Below are 18,892 nucleotides of genomic sequence, written 5' to 3'. Positions count from 1 at the left end.
GAGTGGCTCGGGGACAAACCCAGCCACTGCACAGGAAGATAAGAGTGTCCCGAACAGCACCGAGACAGCTGTGCTCAACGTGCTTCCTGCAATCTTTTAAAAATTGCAGCTGGTGCACCCTGTGTGGGTCCCTTTGTTGTAGGGTTGTTTGACCCCGAGTACGGCAGCAACCTCAACTCTTGTCTCGCAGGAAAGAAGAATTTTCGTGCGGACACAGTTTAGTTTTAAAGCAAGATTTATTAGAAAAGCTGAGAAAGGAGACTCCCGTCCTAGTGACGGGAGGGGGCTCTGAGATCCTCTGCCATCGTGGCAGGAGGAAAGGCAAAAAGACCTGTTTCAATGGTGGAGAAAATTCCTGGTTTCCATGGTACCTGGCCTTGGGACAAAAGGCCAGAAAGGTGTCACTGGCCAACTTCCTTGGTCCCTTTCTAATGATAAGGAGGCCAGTCTGAAGCCCTCCCCCTCGGCAATGGCTGGAGACAGAATTGGGCGGAGGCTTCAGGTGGGGAATACATATGTTAATGTCGCCCCTGTTTCTTGGGGAAGCACTCCTGATAAGTTAAGATATGCACTTGTCTTGGGAGAGACGTGCTCTGGTGAATCCAAGACATGGTGGGGAAAATACCCCTTTATATTTGAGAAAAAAATGACTTGGAGACCCAGAATACCTTAACTGCCTACTACCCGGTCTAACTCCTCTCACACCTTCAGGTTCAGTTGCTGGTTCACTGGCTCTTGCCTGAGTTACTATGGAGTATTGAGCATTCTGTACTGAGGCGTCACTCCTGGGAAACGCTGGGCTTTGTTGGATTCTTTTGGGGAGTGAATAGAAGCAGTTTGAGCTAATAAAATGATGGGGTTTGAAAGCCTGAGCACTCCAACAACTCACCTGTGTATGGCTTAGGAGCCGCCATTGCAAATGGGAATGTTGCAGTCTGCTCACCAGAGGTCACAGCTCACTGCTCCATCCAGAGTAAGGGTTTGCTCCCTGCAGATGAGGAACATCTAGTAGCACTTCAGGGACCTGAACGAATTCCCCATCTCTTCGTCTGTCTTGCTCCCCTGGCTTGGTGCTTTGTGTTAGTCCTTTGTTAGTCCAGTAAAACATCCAAGACATGTTACTTAGGAAGAAAGGGTTTTTTTGTTTGTTTGTTTGTTTGTTTTTTGCTGGGGTGGGGGACGCAGTTCATGGATTTGGAGGTTCAGAGCCAGAGCTGAAGTCAGGGGCCAGTGGTTTTCCTGCAGTCAGGGTCCCCAGGTGGCACTGAACAGCTGGAGAGAGGACACCCGTGTTGGGCTTGTCTGTCCAGGAGAAGCTGCCACGATTCCAGTCATGCCTGCTCTAGTCGCCTGAGCCAGCCTCCTGCCACACATTGCCGCCTTTTCTCTAACTTCTCAGCCAAACATGGGCTGCTTGTGTACACCTGCCACTGGCTGAATGGGCCAACCTGCATCTTGGAGCTCTTGCCCGGGTGGCTTCCCTTGGGACCCTGCACACGACCAGCCCTGTCATCAGCCACAGAACAGCCCTCCAAAACACATGGAGCACCTGCTTACCCTCACAAACACTCCTCGCTCTTAAGATGCAGTATCCTCTCCTCAGAGCATCCTCAGTTCTCTCTTAAAGAGAAGAGGCCCAGAACAAGATGCTGGGCAAGCTCCCTCACCCCCTCTGTTGCAGATACCACAGTCACTGACACACCTCTGCAGCCCGAGCTGTTCTAGTCTGAGTTGTTGCAGTGGCTTCCAGATTTCATCCTTTCTCTTCACACTTTTTCTCTTTTGCTCTCTTCATAAATGCTCTCCGAAATAGACCACAGGTTCACTTCTCAATGGCTACAGTGGTTTCAGCTGGATTTGGCTGAAGCCGGGAGCTTCCTCGCAGTCTCCCCACATGGTGGCGGGAGCCCAAGCACGTGGGTCATCTTCCTTTGCTTTCCCACGCACGTCAGCAAGGAGCTGGATTGGAAACAGAGGAGCTAGACTCAAAGCACACCTTGCCTGTCTCTGTAATACGTTCTCTGGATTTGCAGATTTCAACATCAGAGCTTTTCACACAGTCTGATGAACATCCAGTTTGTTTGAGCTTCAACTTGTTGTAGATCAGAGTTTTGGTAAAATGCAATAATAATAAAAAAAAAATGCTAGCTGAACGGACATCTAAGAAGCAAAGCATATAAAAACAAGCCCCGTGTTTTCTTTTTGTTAGATTCAGCAAACACTGTACAATAAGTAGAAGCTTCCTCTTAGTTTGTATAGCATTTCCCTTCTCGCACGGTAACCAACATGGTAGTGTGTGAACCGGCACCAGACTGGGGATGCTTTACACAGCCTTATTCTATGCACAGAGATGTGCTGGAAATGTGTACAACTAGCCTTCCAGACGGAAACTTGCCCATTTACAGCTATCCGTGACAAGAGCAACTTGAAGCCAAACACAGGGAGGAAGAGATGTGCGCAGTCAATGCTAGCAAACGGGTCAGAGCCACTTCCAACTCCAAGCCGTCAAGGCCATCCGACTCCAAGCCGTCAAGGCCATCCGACTCCCAAAATCTTTTAATGAGTCTTTTATTTTTGTATTTTGAGAAGCAGGGAGGCAGATAGACAAAGAACTCCCAAACAACAGGTGAGGGTTCAAAGGCTTGGGTCGCTGTCATCAGCAAAGGAGACCTGGATGGAATTCCAGGATCCAGATTTCAGCCTGGTCCAGCCATGGCTGTTGCATTCATTTGGGGAGTGAATCAGCAGATGGAAGATCTCTCTCTCTCCTCCTCCCTCCTTCCTTCCAGATTTTACTACCTTTCAAATAAATAAATAAATAAACCTTCTCAACGAGAGAGAAATACTCTTACTTGTTGGTTCATTACCAAAACACCAATGAAAGCTGGGAGTTGGGAACTCTACCCAGGTCTCCCACGTGAGTGTTAGATGGCAGTGACTCAGCCATCACCGCTGCCTCCCGGGGCAGGCATTAGCAGGAAGTTGAGTCAAGAGTGAAGCCTAAGTTCCAAGGAAGACATTAGCTGCCAGACCAGATACTCCCCCCGCCAACTTGTGTTTTGAAATCCCGCTTTTTGAGGGTGACCACCTAAGTCTAAGTCCCTCACTCTTGCTTTCTGAATCTGGCATTTCACACACTTGCGGGGTATTCGAACTTTCTCAGGTTTTCGAAATCCTTTGTGGTGCTGAATAGTGAAGATGGTGTTTCAAGGCTTCTTTGGGAGGGCAGAAAGGGTCTGGGAGTTTGGCCTGCAAAGCTGGGAATGAATGACGTGGAGGGAAGAAGTCAGGGCTTTGAGTGATATTTCTGGAACAGCCTACGGTGTCAGATAATTGGGCAAGAAGGAGAGAGCATGAGGCATTGCGCTGTGGATCCCACTTCCTTTCCTTCAGAGACCACGCTTACAGATTTGAATTCTGTTTAAATTCTTGTGGGAGGAACGCAGGAAGCTTTTGACTGAGGTAGGACTGTGCCAGATCTCACGTGGCCATGAAATGTGGTGTCACACTGGAGCAGGTGGTAGGCTCAGTAGTTAAGCCACTGCTTGAGATGCCTACCATCCCCCATCCGGGTACCTGGGCTCCGGCTCTGCTCGGAACCAGATTGTAGCAGCAGATGATGGCTAAAGGACTTGGATCCCAGCCACCCACATGGGAGACCAGGCTGGAGTTCTGGTCCCTGGCCTCTCCCTGGCTCAGTTGCAGCTATCATAAGCGTTGGGAGAGTAATCTAGCAGATAGAAGCTCTATATCTGTGTTTTTCAGGTAGAATGAAAATAAGCACTTGTTCGCTTTTGAAACTGTTTATTCATTTGAAGGGCAGAGTTACAGAGAGAGGCAAAGATCTTCCATCTGCTGCTTCACTCCCCTAATGACCACAATGGCTAGAGCTGGGTGGGTCCCAGGCCAGAAGCCAGGAGCCAGGAGCTTCTTCTGGGTCCCCCACATGGGTGCAGGTGCTCAAGCACTCAGACTATCCTCGCCTGATTTCCTAGGAACATGAGCAGGGAGTGGATTGAAAGTGGAGCGGCCGAGATTTGAACTGGAGCCCAGATGCGATGCCAGGGCCACAACCTGAACCGTCACAGCGCCTGCCCCCCAAACAAATAACATTTTTAAATAATAAAATCCCCTCATGTTATAACTGTCCCCCACATTGCCCAGCAGCACCCATCTCAGACCATGCAGCTGGTTCCTGTCCGCTTCTAAGCTGCTTTATTCAAAGTGGGACCATTTCAAACCCTTAGCTCCTTTGGGTGTCAGAGCTGGGCCCGTCTACTGCAGAAGCCAAGCTCCTAACATTCTCCTTGCCCAACCTAACCCTAGTAAAGCTGCATTTGACCTGGGGAGTGTGGGAACACACAGGAGCACAGTCTTAAGTGCAACCACCACACTGGACATAATGGGACCTAACATCCCCCCACACATCTTGATTATATCATGGCAGGATTTTTACTGTATATCACAGAAAATGAAGTGATATGCTTAGCTGGATTGCTCATTTTTTAATTTATTTTTATTGGAAAGTCAGATTTACAGAGAAGGAGAGACAGAAAAATCTTCCATCCACTGATTTACTTCCCTAAGTGGCTGCAACGGCCAAAGCTGAGCTAATCCGAAGCCAGGAGCCAGGAGCTTCTTCTAGGTCTCCCATGCAGGTGCAGATCCCAAGACTTTGGGCCATCCTCTACTGCCCTCCCTAGGCCACAGGCAGGGAGCCGGATGGGAAGTAAAGCCATCGGGACATGAACCGGCACCCATATGGGATCCTGGCACATGCAAGGCGAGGACTTTAGCTGCTAAGCTACCGCGCCAGGCCCACATTGTTCAGATTTGATTACCCATGCTCAAAGAGGAAGTCTGGGAGAGCTGATGACAAACCGTACCTGAAACAATCCAAAGGATCAGACAGTTGATGTTGCGATGCGTGACTTAGCTGCTTCCCAGGGTGAGTGAGCTGAGTGGCTTGAGAATGCCTTGGGAACGAAATTCTGAGTTCACACTGGGAAGACTTGCCTTAGGGGCAATAGAACAGGAGACAGATCCAATCTTAGTTGTGCTGCTTTCCGCTCCCACTCACTACAGGCTCTCAGTGGGGTCACTGAGACGGAGCACTCTCCCTAATCCTGACAGCCCACAGGCAGCACCCTGGTGGGTTCCGTGCCTTGCACAAGGAGGCCGTGTCCCAGCAGCCCGCGTGTTTGCATGGCTGAACCAGGGGCTTCCCAGGAGGGCCAGCAGAAGGGTTCTGCTCCTGACCCTGGATGTGTGAGTGGCCTGAGGAAAGCAAGTAGATCAGTGCAGTGGCCCCTGTGTAGCTGGGACTGCAGGTGACAAGTGGGAACTGTGGGACCAAGTCTGAGTCCAATCACGGCAATGCCAGTTATGAACGGAAAAGGCGTGAGGTGATGAGGACAAAGTGATGAAACATAATAGTTTGCATTTTTTAAATTAATTAATTTATCTGAGACATAAAGAGAGAGAGGCAGGGTGCTCCCACCCTCTGCTCTATCCCCCACACGCCCACAGTGACAAGGGCTTGACCAGGTGGCAGGAACCCAACTACTTGAGCCGCTGCCTGCTGACCTCCCAAGGCTCTGCATTCGCAGGAAGCTGGGATCTGCAGCTGAGCCAGGCGCCGAGCCCAGACTCTCTGCTGGCGGACAAAGGCGTCTTAAACTGGAGTCTCCATCGCCGAGCCGAACATCAAAAAAAGTTTTTGAGGGGACTAAACAAGCCCCAGGAACTCACTCTTCACTGATGGGAGTTCCCACTCAGAAACCTAAATAGACCTTTTATGACCTTTATTTTGTTAAATCACGCTCCACAAATGGCAAACAGAACACTCATGTGGAAAGCTTGCTTTAAGATCCTCAGGGTTACACTCAGTTGGCTGGGGGAAGGGCTAGGGGCCATGTCGGCTGGACTCTCAGGGAAAGCTCGGCAAGTCCACACCAGGCATGGACCCGTGTGTCCTCCATCCAGACCCCTTAAAGGGAAGCACATCAGGAAGCAGACTCAGACAGACCACACACACAGATGGATTTGTAATACCAGGCTTTCGGTACAACAGGGAAATGTGGGGGCACTGCACCCCCTTCTCAGTAAGCAGCTCTGTTTCACCAAACAGACCCAAGTTCACAACAAAAATGGACAATGAGCACCTGTCAGAGAAGTGAAAGAGGGTGGAAGGGCCAAGCAGCAGAGTGGAGAAGACAGAAACACAGCCAAGAAAGATGGAGAGAAGGAAAGAGGGTGGAGTGACTGGCTCTCATTGAAGTGCATTGCAGGAACTTGCTGCGCTTGCTCCTGGGACCCCAAGCCTTGTCATTAGGGTCAGCACACATAGTCCCTTTGCTCTCCCTGCTTTTTTTCCCCCAGTGTTCTCAGCCACAAGGATTTTCGCTAATGTAATACTCTTTCTGACCTGAACAGTGTGTTAACACTTTCCTGAGAAGGTAGAGGCACCTCACACTTTAGCCATGTGTTTATACCATGTTGTTTCCCCGGGCAGATTCCTGCAGACGGCTGATGACGTCTAGTCTATGTTGACTCCTGTCAATTTCCATCTCAGAGGTTGATGTTGCCCCTTACCTTTGTGGGATATCGCCTCATGGGAGGTCCAAGTGCCCCAGCTAAGCAGGGGTCTTCCGTGTCTGTCAAGGGACTTGTCTCCACCTCCAGTGTTGTAACGCTGTTGTGTGTGCCCCGGGTCCAATGGCTGTCAGTTACAGTGTCAGATATGCAAGCCCACCCAGAAATCACAGTGTCTTTGTTTTCACTGTCTTCCAGTGTCATCTTGCATTACAACATATAAGAAGACTCCACCTCCAGTCCCACCCAGAACTACCACGAAACCTTTCATTTCTATCACAGCCCAGAGTAGCACAGAATCTGCGCAAGATGCCTACATGGACGGCCAGGGCCAGCGCGGGGACATCATCAGCCAGTCTGGACTCAGCAACTCCACGGAGAGCCTGGACAGTATGAAGGCTCTGACTGCCGCCATCGAAGCCGCCAATGCCCAGATCCATGGCCCTGCCAGCCAGCACATGGGCAATAACACTGCCACCGTCACTACCACCACCACCATCGCCACGGTCACCACCGAGGACAGGAAGAAAGACTTTAAGAAGAACCGATGCCTCTCCATTGGGATCCAGGTAACTACCTCCCTTCCTGGGTTTGAAACGGGAACCCACAACTGAGGAATGGAACACGTTTTGTGTTGGCCTGTAGGAGGACAGAGCCACAGTATGATTGCATTTGTACATTAACTGGCTGTGGGCTTCCTACAGTTGGATGTGGTTCAAAACCATGGACGAATTTGTGTCTGTAGACGTGTAACTAGCAGCTTTTTATTATTGTTGTTATCGAAGTTCAATGTGTGACTCAAACTCTAAGATAATTCAAGGAATGTGAGTACATTCAAATGTAAGGTGCATTTGAATCCTCAACAAAGAAGGAGGCGCACGAAGGTCACCTCAGTTGTGGGGTTGTGTTACAGTACGTCCAACCCCACTGAGTTACCCGGTGGGAAAACAATGGGAGTCATTTCTCCTGGATGTGGGAGAGCAAGACCAAAGTGAGTGGCAGTGTGGAAAGCAATAACTCACCTCCCAGCATCACCAGGAAGCAATGTGCAGGGGCCACAGCCCGATTGCTGGCTACTTAATCATGCATTTCATAAATGCAGTAGACAACTCAGCAGGCTTCTCGATTCGGGTCACTGTTTCCTGTCTGTTTCAGATAAAATTGATTCTGTCTTTTTTTAAAAAAACTACTGTTTGGTTTGGGTTACCCTGCTAGAGATTTCCTTCTGTCAAAATGATTTTTTTTCTCTTCGTTCTTATTGTGCAGTATGGTTCAACAGGTGCCCGTTGAATTGTAGCTTCTGTTTGAACTCCAGTAAGCCTACCCACATGGAACCATTCCAAGGCACATCTAGACAGCAGGCAGGAGGCACTTTTCACAGTATTTTCACAGTCCGTTTTGCAAAGTCCACCTTCAAAGGCGATTCATCTTTGTCTAGTAGCAGTGAGTCACAAATCTTTTCATAATCCCCAGGTTGCCATGGCACAAGTTGCTGAATTTCCCTGAAGACATTGTCACATTGGAACTTGGGAGTAGATGACACGGAGGGAGTGAGGGCCCAAAGGCAAGGCCCACACCTCACCCGTCTCCCCCTCCCACCACCCCAATCCTAGGTTTCTTCATTTATCCCTTATAGGATTATTTGGACAACTAAATTTCCAAAAATCTACCTTCTTATGGAATTATTTTTAATGGGTACAAAGTTTCAGTTTGAGATGAGGGGAAAAAAAATCTTTTTATTTTAAGATTTATTTCTTTTTATTAGACAGACATACAGAGAGGAGGAGAGAGAGAAGAAGATCTTCCGTCCAATGATTCACTCCTCAAGCGGTCACAACGAACTGAGCTGATCCAAAGCCATGAGCCTGGAGCCTCTTCCAGGTCTCCCACACATGTGCAGGGTTCCAAAGCTTTGGACCATCCTCAACTGCCAAACCAGCGCCATATGGGATCCCGGCACGTTTAAGGCGAGAACTTTAGCCACTAGCTTATCACACCAGGCCTGAAGGGAAAATTCCAGATCTGGCAAAAGCTGATGATTGTGCAAGAAGAGGAGTGTGCTTCGATCATTAAATGGTACACTTAAAAATGCTTAGAGATCAGGCCTGGCACTAATCCCAGCAGCCCTGCTTCCCAGCTCCCTGCTTGTGGCCTGGGAAAGCAGTCAAGGATGGCCCAAAACCTTTGGGACCCTGGGCCCGTGTGGGAGACCTGGAAGAGGCTTCAGGCTCCTGGCTTTGGATCAGCTCAGCTCCAGATGTTGCAACTGCTTGGGGAGTGAATCATCGGACGGAAGATCTTCCTCTCTGTCTCACCTCCTCTCTGTATATCTGACTTTGCAATAAAAATAAATCTTAAAAAAAATTTAACCTATGTGATATAGTCATAGACCACTTAATGCAGGGACATCTTCTGAGACACACAGATCTGGGGGAGTTTGTTTTTTTGGGAACATTGTAGGATGTGATGACACCAACTACGATGGCTGTGGTGTCATAGAGCAGCATGTTGTCTTCCAGGGTACCACAGTTGTTGACCAAAATGTCTTCATGCGGGGCCTGACCACATGCGCGGGGCTCTAAGCCGGCACGGGGCGGCACACAAGGGCTCCTCACTGTCGGGTGGAGCTGTCTCACTCATCTCGTCCCCCACTAGCCAATCACACCGACATTCTCTCTCCTGCTTTGGATGGGATCTTTCTCAGTTTCTTTTAAAACAGATATATTTACCCTGCAATTTCTTTTGAAAAGTGTGAAACCCACTTTGTAAATTTAAGCAAACAACCCTAGATATTATATATAAGAGGACATCTGTCAACAATGAGATCTAAATAAGAAGGGAAGTTATAGAGAGAAATTTGCAAACAATGACCAGAACTAAAAGATGCTAATATGTTGTGAGATTCTTTGGCTTTTATTTTTCTTTTTTAAAAGTTCAATTTTCTTTTTGATATTGTTTGCATAATTGAGAGCGATGTTTTACCCGTGTGGACCTGATTAGGGTGGAGAGGGTCAGATTTGAAGGAAGATGAGTGGAACAAATGCTTCAATTTTTTTTTTCTTCTGTTTCCCCTTCTCCTTGCTGTCAAAAACATTAGCAACGCAGGGATGCGGGATGGTCATTTGATGATGCGTTAGAAATCCAGATGTGGGGAAGAGTGTTCCAAGGTGTTACTTGAGTGGTTTTGATAGTTCTGAGATGTTGTTGGTTTCATTGCTCTAGGGTTGAGGAAATCTTTCCAAGGTCTATTGGTTGACAAAGCCTTCCTTAGTGCATCCACAAACCCAGGAACATGTTGCAAAATTTGGCCAGGAGAATTGTTCAGCCTATTCTGCTTTCCATCCTCTGACAGGGCAGTCGACATCCTTTGGTGGCCTAGTTGAGCTGCCTGTCACATCCTTCGTGTGCATCTGGGCCTGCTGTCCACTGCATGGGCTTCAGTAACTGAGGAGGCCCTGTCTCATTGCATGCATTCCAAGACCAGACAACACAGCTTGTGATTTTTTTTCTCCCTATGGCTGGGATCTGTATCCAGCAGTCCATTGGAGAGTCCCCCAGAAACTTTGCCTGGGGTAACTTCAGATTGATTTGTGTGTACCCACCAGTTCAGGGTCAGGTATAGTCTGTCACCTGCACCAGCCAACACACATAGTGGTGGATGCAGCTTGGTCAATTCTACCCCAGCTCCAGATCTCACATGAATCAACAGGTGCTGTGGTGTGGCCCAACCCAGCTAGCCTGCCAGACCCAATCCTCACATGTATCAGTCAGTGGGTACCACAGCCTAATGGTACCCTTCAGCAGGCCTGCCCCCAGCCATGACTCTCATGCTCACCAGCTGGAGCTGCAGCCCAGCAGAGGAGTGCCCACAGTTTTCTTGCCAAGCATGCTCCTTGTCTTGGATCTTGTGCCTGCCACGAGGTACTGTAGTCAAGCCTGACAGGACACACACTTCTCCTACTCAGGCCTGGCCTAGGTGCTTGACAGCTGGTGCTGTGGCACAGTCTGGATACCCCTCACCCATGTTGAATCACACCGGAGGCTGTGACAGTCTAGCCCAGCCTGGCCTATTCCCAGTCCTGGCTCTCACGCTCACCAGTAGAAGCAGAAGCCCTGCAAGGGAGTCATGTACATTCCTATATGTATGACCAAGTCCTAGGTCTTGCATGTGCCCGCAAGTGCTGCGGCCCAGTCTATACTGGCCCGTAACCAATCTCAGCATTCAGTATAAGATGCTGCAGCCTGATTCAGCCCAGGCTTTTCCCATTTCAGTTCTCACCAACAGGTACTGCAATCTAGCTCACCCTGGCTTACTCCCAGCTCTCATGTGAACTGACAGATGTTGTAGTCCAACCAGGCCTGTCCTGCACTCCATCCTGGCTCTTGCTCATGCCAGTGTGTGCTGTGGACAGACCCTGCTCACATGTATGTCATTGGGTGCTGCAGCCCATCTTGATCTGGACTGACCCTATCTCTCACATTCACCAGCAGGAATTATGACCTAGCAGAGGAGTTCCTTAAGTTCCCCTGTCAGGCCCACTTCCAGCAGTGGCTCTCACGTGTGCCAGCAAGTGCTTCTGGCCAGACTACATGACTGGCCTCCCAGTCCTGGCACTCATTGGTGGGTACTGTGGCTTAGCCTAACTGGCCTGTACCCATTCTGGCTCTTATTGGTGATTGCTACAGCCTTGCCACCCCAAGACCTGGCTGTCACATGAACCAGCAGGTGCCAAGACCTAGCCTTGCCTGTCCCACACCCATTCTGACCTCAAGAGCACCTGCAAGTACTAGAGCCTAGCCCAGTTTGAACCACCCCCAGACCTAGCCCCCACACACGTTGATGGTGCTGAAGCCTTACCCAACCTCCACCCACAGCCTCAGTGGGGACCGCAGCCCAGCAGGTAAGTCCTCCGAGTTCCCCTACAGGCCCGTTCCCAGCCTTGAGTCCCACATGTGCCAGTGGGTGCAGTGGCCCTGCTTGGCATGATCTGCCCTCAGTTCCATCTTTTGCATGTGCCAGTGGTTACTCAGCTTGGCCTGCCCAGCTTGTCCCCAGACTCAGCCCACACAAATGCTGACAAGTGCTGCAGACTTACCTGGTCTGTTCCGCCTCAGCCCCAATTCTTGTACTGCCCTGCAGAAGCTTCAGCTTAGTGGGGGAATTCCCTGCATTTCCCGGTCAAGCCTGCTCCCAGCCCCAGGTCCCATGCATGCCAGCAGGTGCAGCGGTCCTGCTTGGCATGTCTGTCCTAAGTCTTGGCCTTTGTGTGTGCAAGTTGGTGCTACAACCTGGTCTGCCGAGCCTCCTCCCAGCCACAGCTCCCTTGAGTATCAGGTGGGTTCCTGTCAGGTAAGCTCTGTGGTCTAGCCTGACTCAACCCGTCACCATCCCCCAGCTCTCTGCATAAACCATTGGGTGTTGCAGTCTCACAGAAACGAGCCCACAAATACTTTATAGAATCTGCCCCCAGATCCAGTTCTTTCATTATCTGGTGGGTGCCGTGGCCCAGACTGACATGGCCCACCCCCCTGCTCTGACACGTGTGGACAAGTACTACAGCTTAGTCCAGCCAGGTGTGCCCCCCAGCTTCGGCTTCTGCCAATGCCAATGGACTACAGGTGATGCTTTTCAGCCCATCCCAGGTCTGCCACGTGGGCGGGTGCCTTGGCCTGACCCAGACAAGCCTTCGATTTCCGCTCTCTAAACTAGCTTGTCTCAGCTCCCTCACCTGCCTGCAAGTGCAGAGGCCCAGTCTGTGGAGGACCCCAGAACTCATTCCTTCCCGATACTACGTGTGCATGCCCTCAGCTGTTCCCACGCTAACATGACCCCATACCCTGTTCTCCAGGCAGTCTGGAGCCCCACTGTCTGGGGGGCCCAGGGAGGGTTTTCCGGCTTATTGTTTCCTGTCTTCTCCACATATCTATAAAAAAAAAAAAAAACAGACAAAAAAGAAAGGAATGAGCAGCGATGCTGGCACCCTGGTGTAGTTAACACAAACTTGGCACTAGCCAAGCCCAGAATGCCCACCAGCTACTGGCAGCTTTTCTCCCAGCAGTGTAACATTTGCCTAGCAAGGCAACCTAGGCAGTTGCTTACAGCTCACGGGAAAAGATGGTAATCTTTTGATGCAAAGGTGCTGGCAGTTTAGGGAGGCAGGGCAGGGTCTTTCTTTTCTTTTCTTTTCTTCTTCTTCTTCTTTTTTTTTTTTTGGACTTATTTATTTATTTGAATGGCAGAGTGAGAGACAGAGACAAAGTCACGAAGACAAAGAGAGATCTTCCATCTGCTGGTTCACGTCCCCAGTGCCCATAAGAGTCAGGGCTGCATCAAGTTGAATCCAGCAACCCAGAACTGTGTTTGGGTCTCCCACGTGGGTATCAGGGGCCCAGGTACTGGGGTCTTTTTGTGTATGTTAGCAGGAAGCTGGATCTGAAGCTCAAAATCTCCAGGACTCCAGGCAGAAACCTGATAGGGAGTGTGATGTCTTCATCGCACATGCCCCCCACTTTGGTGAGCTTGAACCAGGAAGAAGTTGAGTCTCCATTCTAGTGCTCATGACCCTGTTCCCTTTCTTTCTTCTTTTCTCCATATATATGAAGGGTCTTTGTTCTTGGGAAATTATCTATCTTGCCTTTTTCGCAAAACATTTCAACTGGGTCACTTTGATGTTACCCTACAGTATAAAGCTGTAACATGCTACTTTGGCTGCCATCCAAAGCATTTTTAATTTTCATGCATGTAGCCATATGGAATTGATTAGAATCTAGCTGAGGAAATCAAACGCCAGGACTGTGACTTCAACGGAGGCAGTTTAATACACAGAATCGGTTACACAAGTCTGGGAAGGCTGTGAGAGCAATAAAAGATGCCAAGTCTGCACCACTCCTAGACTTGGTAAGACAGAGAAGGAAAACTGAGGTTACCGGGGTTTAGGAGGTCAGAAGAATGGTCCATGGATGGCGTATGTTCAGCCCACCGGGACCTCTGAGGGGTGCAGGGCATCTGGACTGCTGCTGCAGGGAGCAGGAAGCTGCAGCCATTGCACCCTGGGATGCTGAGGGTTGCCAGCAGGAGGTGCAAACAAGGAAGAAGCCCCGGACCTTGTCCTGCCTTCCTTTGTTGAAAGAATATAACTTGGAGATGTACGGCATGGAAATCTGAGATGCAGATAAATCCACAGAATGCATTCACATGATCATGATAAACATGAGCTGTTTTCCTCCATGAGCGACTGCATTTAAAACCTACCATGGGGCCCAGCGAGGTAGCCTAGCAGCTAAAGTCCTCGCCTTGAATGCACCAGAATCTATATGGGCGCTGGTTCTAATTCCAGCAGGCCTTGCGTCCCATCCAGCTCCCTGCCTGTGGCCTGGGAAAGCAGTGGAGGACAGCCCAAAGCCTTGGGACCCTGCACATGTGTGGGAGACCTGGAAGAGGCTCCTTGGTTCAGATCGGCTCAACTCCAGCCATGGCAGCTACTTGGGGAGTGAATAATTGGACAGAAGATCTTCCTGTCTCTCGTTTTCTCTGTATATCTGACTTTCCAATGAAAATAAATAAATCTTAAAAAAAAAATAAGAAAAAGGAAAAACCTACCATGAGGAGCCAGCTGTGGCACAGTAAGTTAGGCCGCCACTTGTGACATCAGCAATCTGTAAGATGAGTTTGAATGCCAACTGCTCCACTTCCGATCCAGCTGCCTGCTACCACACCTGGAAATGCAGCAAAGGACAGCTCAAATACTTGGGTTCCTACCACCCATGTGGGAAACCCAGATGAAGTCCCACGAGCCTGCTTCCAGCCTGACCCAGCCCCAGCCATTGTGGCTGTTTAGGGAGTGAACCAGCAGTTGGAGGATCTCTCTCTCTCTAACTCTGCCTTTCAAACACATAAAAGGAATCTTTAAAAAAAAAAAAAAAAACTTTTTAAATGAAGTGAGAAAGTCTAGGATCAGTTGGGAATATCTCTCAACACTGACTATGATTCTAGATACTTTACAGACAACACTGGCACTCACGTCCAACACTGTATCCGGGGCTGTGTTGACAGGCACCAGCTGGGGCGGGGGGAGGACTGCTGGGTTCAGATTTACAGCCAAGTTCTATGTTATTATCACAAAGTCATGGGCAACACCTGCAGTGAATTTTTTTTAATGTACTTTTACTGGAAGGGCAGATTTACTGGAACAATGGCTCAACTGGCTAATCCTCTACCTCCAAGCGTCATCATCCCATACGGGTCCCAGTTCGAGTCCTGGCTGCTACACTTCCCATCCAGCTCCCTGCTTGTGGCCTGGAAGAGCAGTGGAGGATGGCCCAAGTCCTTGGACTGTGCACCTGTGTGGGAGATGCAGAAGAAGCTCCTGGCTCCGGGCTTCAGATCGGCTCAGTTCCTGCCACTGAGGCCATTTGGGAAGGAACCAGCAGATGGAGGTTCTTTCTGTTTCTTCTCTCTGTAAATCTGATCTGCCTTTCCAATAAAAATAAATAAATCCATTTTTACTTTAAAATATGCTATTTTATCTTTTCTTTTTAAGTATTTTATGTATTATTATTGGAAAGAGATTCACAGAGAGAAAGAAAGACAGAGAGAAAGGACTTCCATCCGCTGGTTCACTCCCCAAGTGGCTGCAACAGTGGGAGCTGAGACGATCCAAAGCCAGGAGAAAGGAGCTTTTTCCAGGCCTTCTACTTGGATGCAGGGTCCCAAGGCCTTGGGCCATCCTCTACTGCTTTCCCAGGACACAAACAGGGAGCTGGATGGAAAATGGAGCAGCTAGGATGCGAACCAACGCCCATGTGGGATCCTGGTGCATGTGAGGTGAAGGTTTAACAGGCCCCAAAATAAATAAATCATAAAAAAAAGATTTAGACATTTCCTTTATTATTTGTCCATCTGTAAATACATTTATACACACATGTATCTAACAGTTTTTAAACGGTATTTATCTATTTATTTATTTGAGAGTAAAGAGACCAAACAAGAGAGGCAGACCCAAAGAGAGAGAAACAGAGAGCAAGCTTTTACCCAGTTTTTTTTAAAGATTTATTTTTTTTTTTATTACAAAGTCAGATATACAGAGAGGAGGAGAGACAGAGAGGAAGATCTTCTGTCCAGTGATTCACTCCCCAAGTGAGCCGCAACAGCCAGTGCGCGCCGATCCGAAGTCAGGAACCAGGAACCTCTTCCGGGTCTCCTATGTGGGTGCAGGGTCCCAAGGCTTTGGGCCGTCCTCAACTGCTTTCCCAGGCCACCAGCAGGGAGCTAGATGGGAAGTGGAGCTGCCAGGATTAGAACTGGCGCGCATATGGGATCCCCGGGGCGTTGAAGGCGAGGACTTCAGCTGTTAGGCCATGCCGCCGGGCCCTACCCACAGTTTTATTTCTCACTTTCCTGTAAAGGCTGAGATTGGGCCTGCTGAACCTGGAACTCAATCCAGGTGCCCCAAAAGGGAAGGTATTGGAGCCATCAGCACTGCCTCCTACAATCACCATCAAGAGGAACCTGGAGTCAGGAGTCGGAGCTGGGTGCCAAACCCAGACCCTGCAACACGGGCTACAGGAGTCCTAGCCAACTCTTTTGTTTTTTAACTTTTTTTAAATTCAGTACTTTTTTTTTTTTTAAAGATTTATTTTATTTTTATTACAAAGTCAGATATACTGAGAGGAGGAGAGATAGAGAGGAAGTTGAGCTGCCGGGATTAGAACCAGCGGCCATATGGGATCAAGGCAAGGACCTTAGCCACTAGGCCACACCGCCAAGCCCAAATTCAGTACTTTTTTAAAAAAAGATGTATTTAGTTATTATTTTTATTGCAAAGTCAGATATATATAGTGGAGGAGAGACAGAGAAGATCTTCCATCCTCTGATTCACTTAGCTTAAGTTAACTTAGCTTAAGCTAAAGCTAAAGAATTTAGATAATTTTTCATTTGCCCCCAAGTTAGCTACATTTTCCAACCGTAATGCATGAAAATGAAATAGATAATAAAAATCCAACATTTGAATGTATTAAAATATCTAAATAACATTTGAATTGAAGAGGAAATTCAAGACTACTATGAAATAAATGACAGTGGGAGTTCTGTAAATCGTTTCTATGGACTTAGAACTGCAGTCTGAAAACAATTTATAGCCCTGTGTTCTGTCATAATTATGAAGAAATATCCCAGATCCAAAACACAATTCACAAAGGAAACAAACACAAAACTAACAGGAAGAACATAATCATGATGAGAGTGGAGATGCATGCATTGGAAACGTGAGCAGAGCCTGGCAATGGCCAGTACGATAGAATTGATCCATGAGAACTGGTTCTCAACAAGATCAAATGAAGGGCAAATCTGAGAATAAGAGAAACTTCAAGCCACTAATTACTTATGGAAAAAGGGAATGACCGTCCAGCAATTATTAGAGCCTTATGACAATTTATTGCTGGTATACGTGTTTTTTTAATAGAGATTACTTTTTAAAGATTTATTTATTTTTATTGGAAAGCCAGATATACAGAGAGGAGGAGAGTCAGAGAGGAAGATCTTCCATGCTCTGGTTCACTCCCAAAGTGGCGGGAGCAGGGTCCCAAGGCTTTGGGCCGTCCTTGACTGCTTTCCCAGGCTGCAAACAGGGAGCTGGATGGAAAAACGGGGCTGCCAGGATATGAACCGGCGCCCACATGGGATCCCGGCACATTCAAGGTGAGGGCTTCAGCCGCCAGGCTACCTTGCCAAGCCCTAATGTTGGCATATTTAAACGCAAGATATAATAGACATTTATGGAAATTACTAGTACTGAAGGAAGAAGCAATAAAAAAGCTGGGAAAAGAAATCTAGCAACAATAAAATAAATTGCAAAAATAGTAAAAATAGCAAAAATCTTCACAAACAGGGCCCGAGTCACCTGGCATGGGTCCTTAGGCCCCTCTGGGAGGGCTTGTCTTCCTCAGTGGAAAAGGCGGAGCAGTGCACAGCAGGCCCACAGACATGTGGAGTATTTGGCAGCCCATTAGAGCTTGCAGAGGATGGAGAACAGAGCAAGTTGGACAACTACCCCAGCTAAGATAACAGTAAAAACCTTGGTGAATTGAGACTCTAAGGCCAACTGTGCCAGCCAATGGACATTGCAAGGGTTCCTTCATCCTTTCGGTCAGTGAGATCAACAGCATTTCATAACCATCGAAACCACTTGATTTCCCAGGAGCACATGCCACCTCGGGACCCTGGGTTGATGTTGGATGGCTGTTCCCCATCCCTGGGTACTGCAGTGATCGAGAGGCTGGGTGTGGCTTCTCCTCTTATCTCCTCCATTCCTCTCAGATACTGGAAGAAGAAATGAAAATGCAAACATAAAAAAAAAAGAAAAAACTAGATAAAAATAGCTTATAATTAAGCATTAAATGTTGATATGCTAGTACAAAAGAAAGAAACACAAAAAGAAAGAAAAAATCTCCCTAAAATAGTACAGAGGTGGATGATTCTACAGAAAAGGTTATGGCAACATTTAATTTTTAAAAAATAATAATTCCTATTTTGTAAATAAAAGTGAAGATTCTCACGGTCAAATAAATATAACTCTGATATTGAAACTCTAAAAAAAACCCAGAAGAAATATAATTACAGAATACAATTACAAGCAATGCTGTGAAATCTAACCAAATTTGAGAACTAATGCAGGTAAGCATTTTTTAAAGACAATATATTATTGACAAGCAGTGTATAGCCCAGAAATTAAAAGTTAACTCAGCCTATGAAAAACAAAATCTGATATCCAGATAGAAACTAAAAAACACAATATTTAGCTAAATTCAGAATCATTTCAAATAACAATGCAGTAAAAAGTATCCATGGGGAACCCCCAGCGCTATATAGCTCCAATTGTGGCCAGAAGCTAGTTAAACTCCTACTTAAAGGAGGGAACTGATAGAAATATTCCAACTGGAGTTAGAAATCAACTTTTATCCTTTGTTTTCACAAGCTGATTCAGTTTCACTTGCCTGTATTAGCCAAGACACAAAGCAAGAGAGATAAGGTGTAAATATCCCAAAGAAAAAGTAAAATTGCCAAGAATGTGAAAGCACAAAAGTAAATACAAGAGAACTTTTAAAAACTTGCTCAAGGTAAGTCCTTTTCAAACCATAAAAGCTAGATATGGTTACATAGTAAAAGATGCCCTACAATGAAGCGCAGAGTTTAAAAGATCAATGATAAAGAAAATAATTGCAGTTATGCATAAAAGAAAGGATTTAGCATCATAAGATAGAATCCTGTGAACATGAATTTCTTTTTTTTATATATTTTTAT

At 47.6% G+C, this 18,892-nt stretch overlaps 1 protein-coding gene across 11 annotated transcripts in view; it reads left to right on the top strand.

Moving 5' to 3' along the window:
* Nucleotides 1-18,892, top strand: part of DLGAP1 (DLG associated protein 1) — a 753,977-nt gene that overhangs the window by 678,707 nt on the left and 56,378 nt on the right. For 8 of the 11 annotated variants that reach the window (XM_004579625.2, XM_058676806.1, XM_058676807.1 and 5 more), the window contains one exon: nt 6,793-7,163. In XM_004579625.2, the coding sequence (XP_004579682.1) occupies nt 6,793-7,163 (371 nt within the window). The remainder of the gene's footprint in view (nt 1-6,792; nt 7,164-18,892) is intronic. The other 3 variants (XM_058676808.1, XM_004579630.2, XM_058676814.1) reach the window with 1 other exon arrangement.

The sequence above is a fragment of the Ochotona princeps genome, chromosome 18 (genome assembly GCF_030435755.1).
Source record: "Ochotona princeps isolate mOchPri1 chromosome 18, mOchPri1.hap1, whole genome shotgun sequence".
NCBI classification, from domain to species: domain Eukaryota; kingdom Metazoa; phylum Chordata; class Mammalia; order Lagomorpha; family Ochotonidae; genus Ochotona; species Ochotona princeps.
This window is presented reverse-complemented; position numbering and strand designations above follow the sequence as displayed.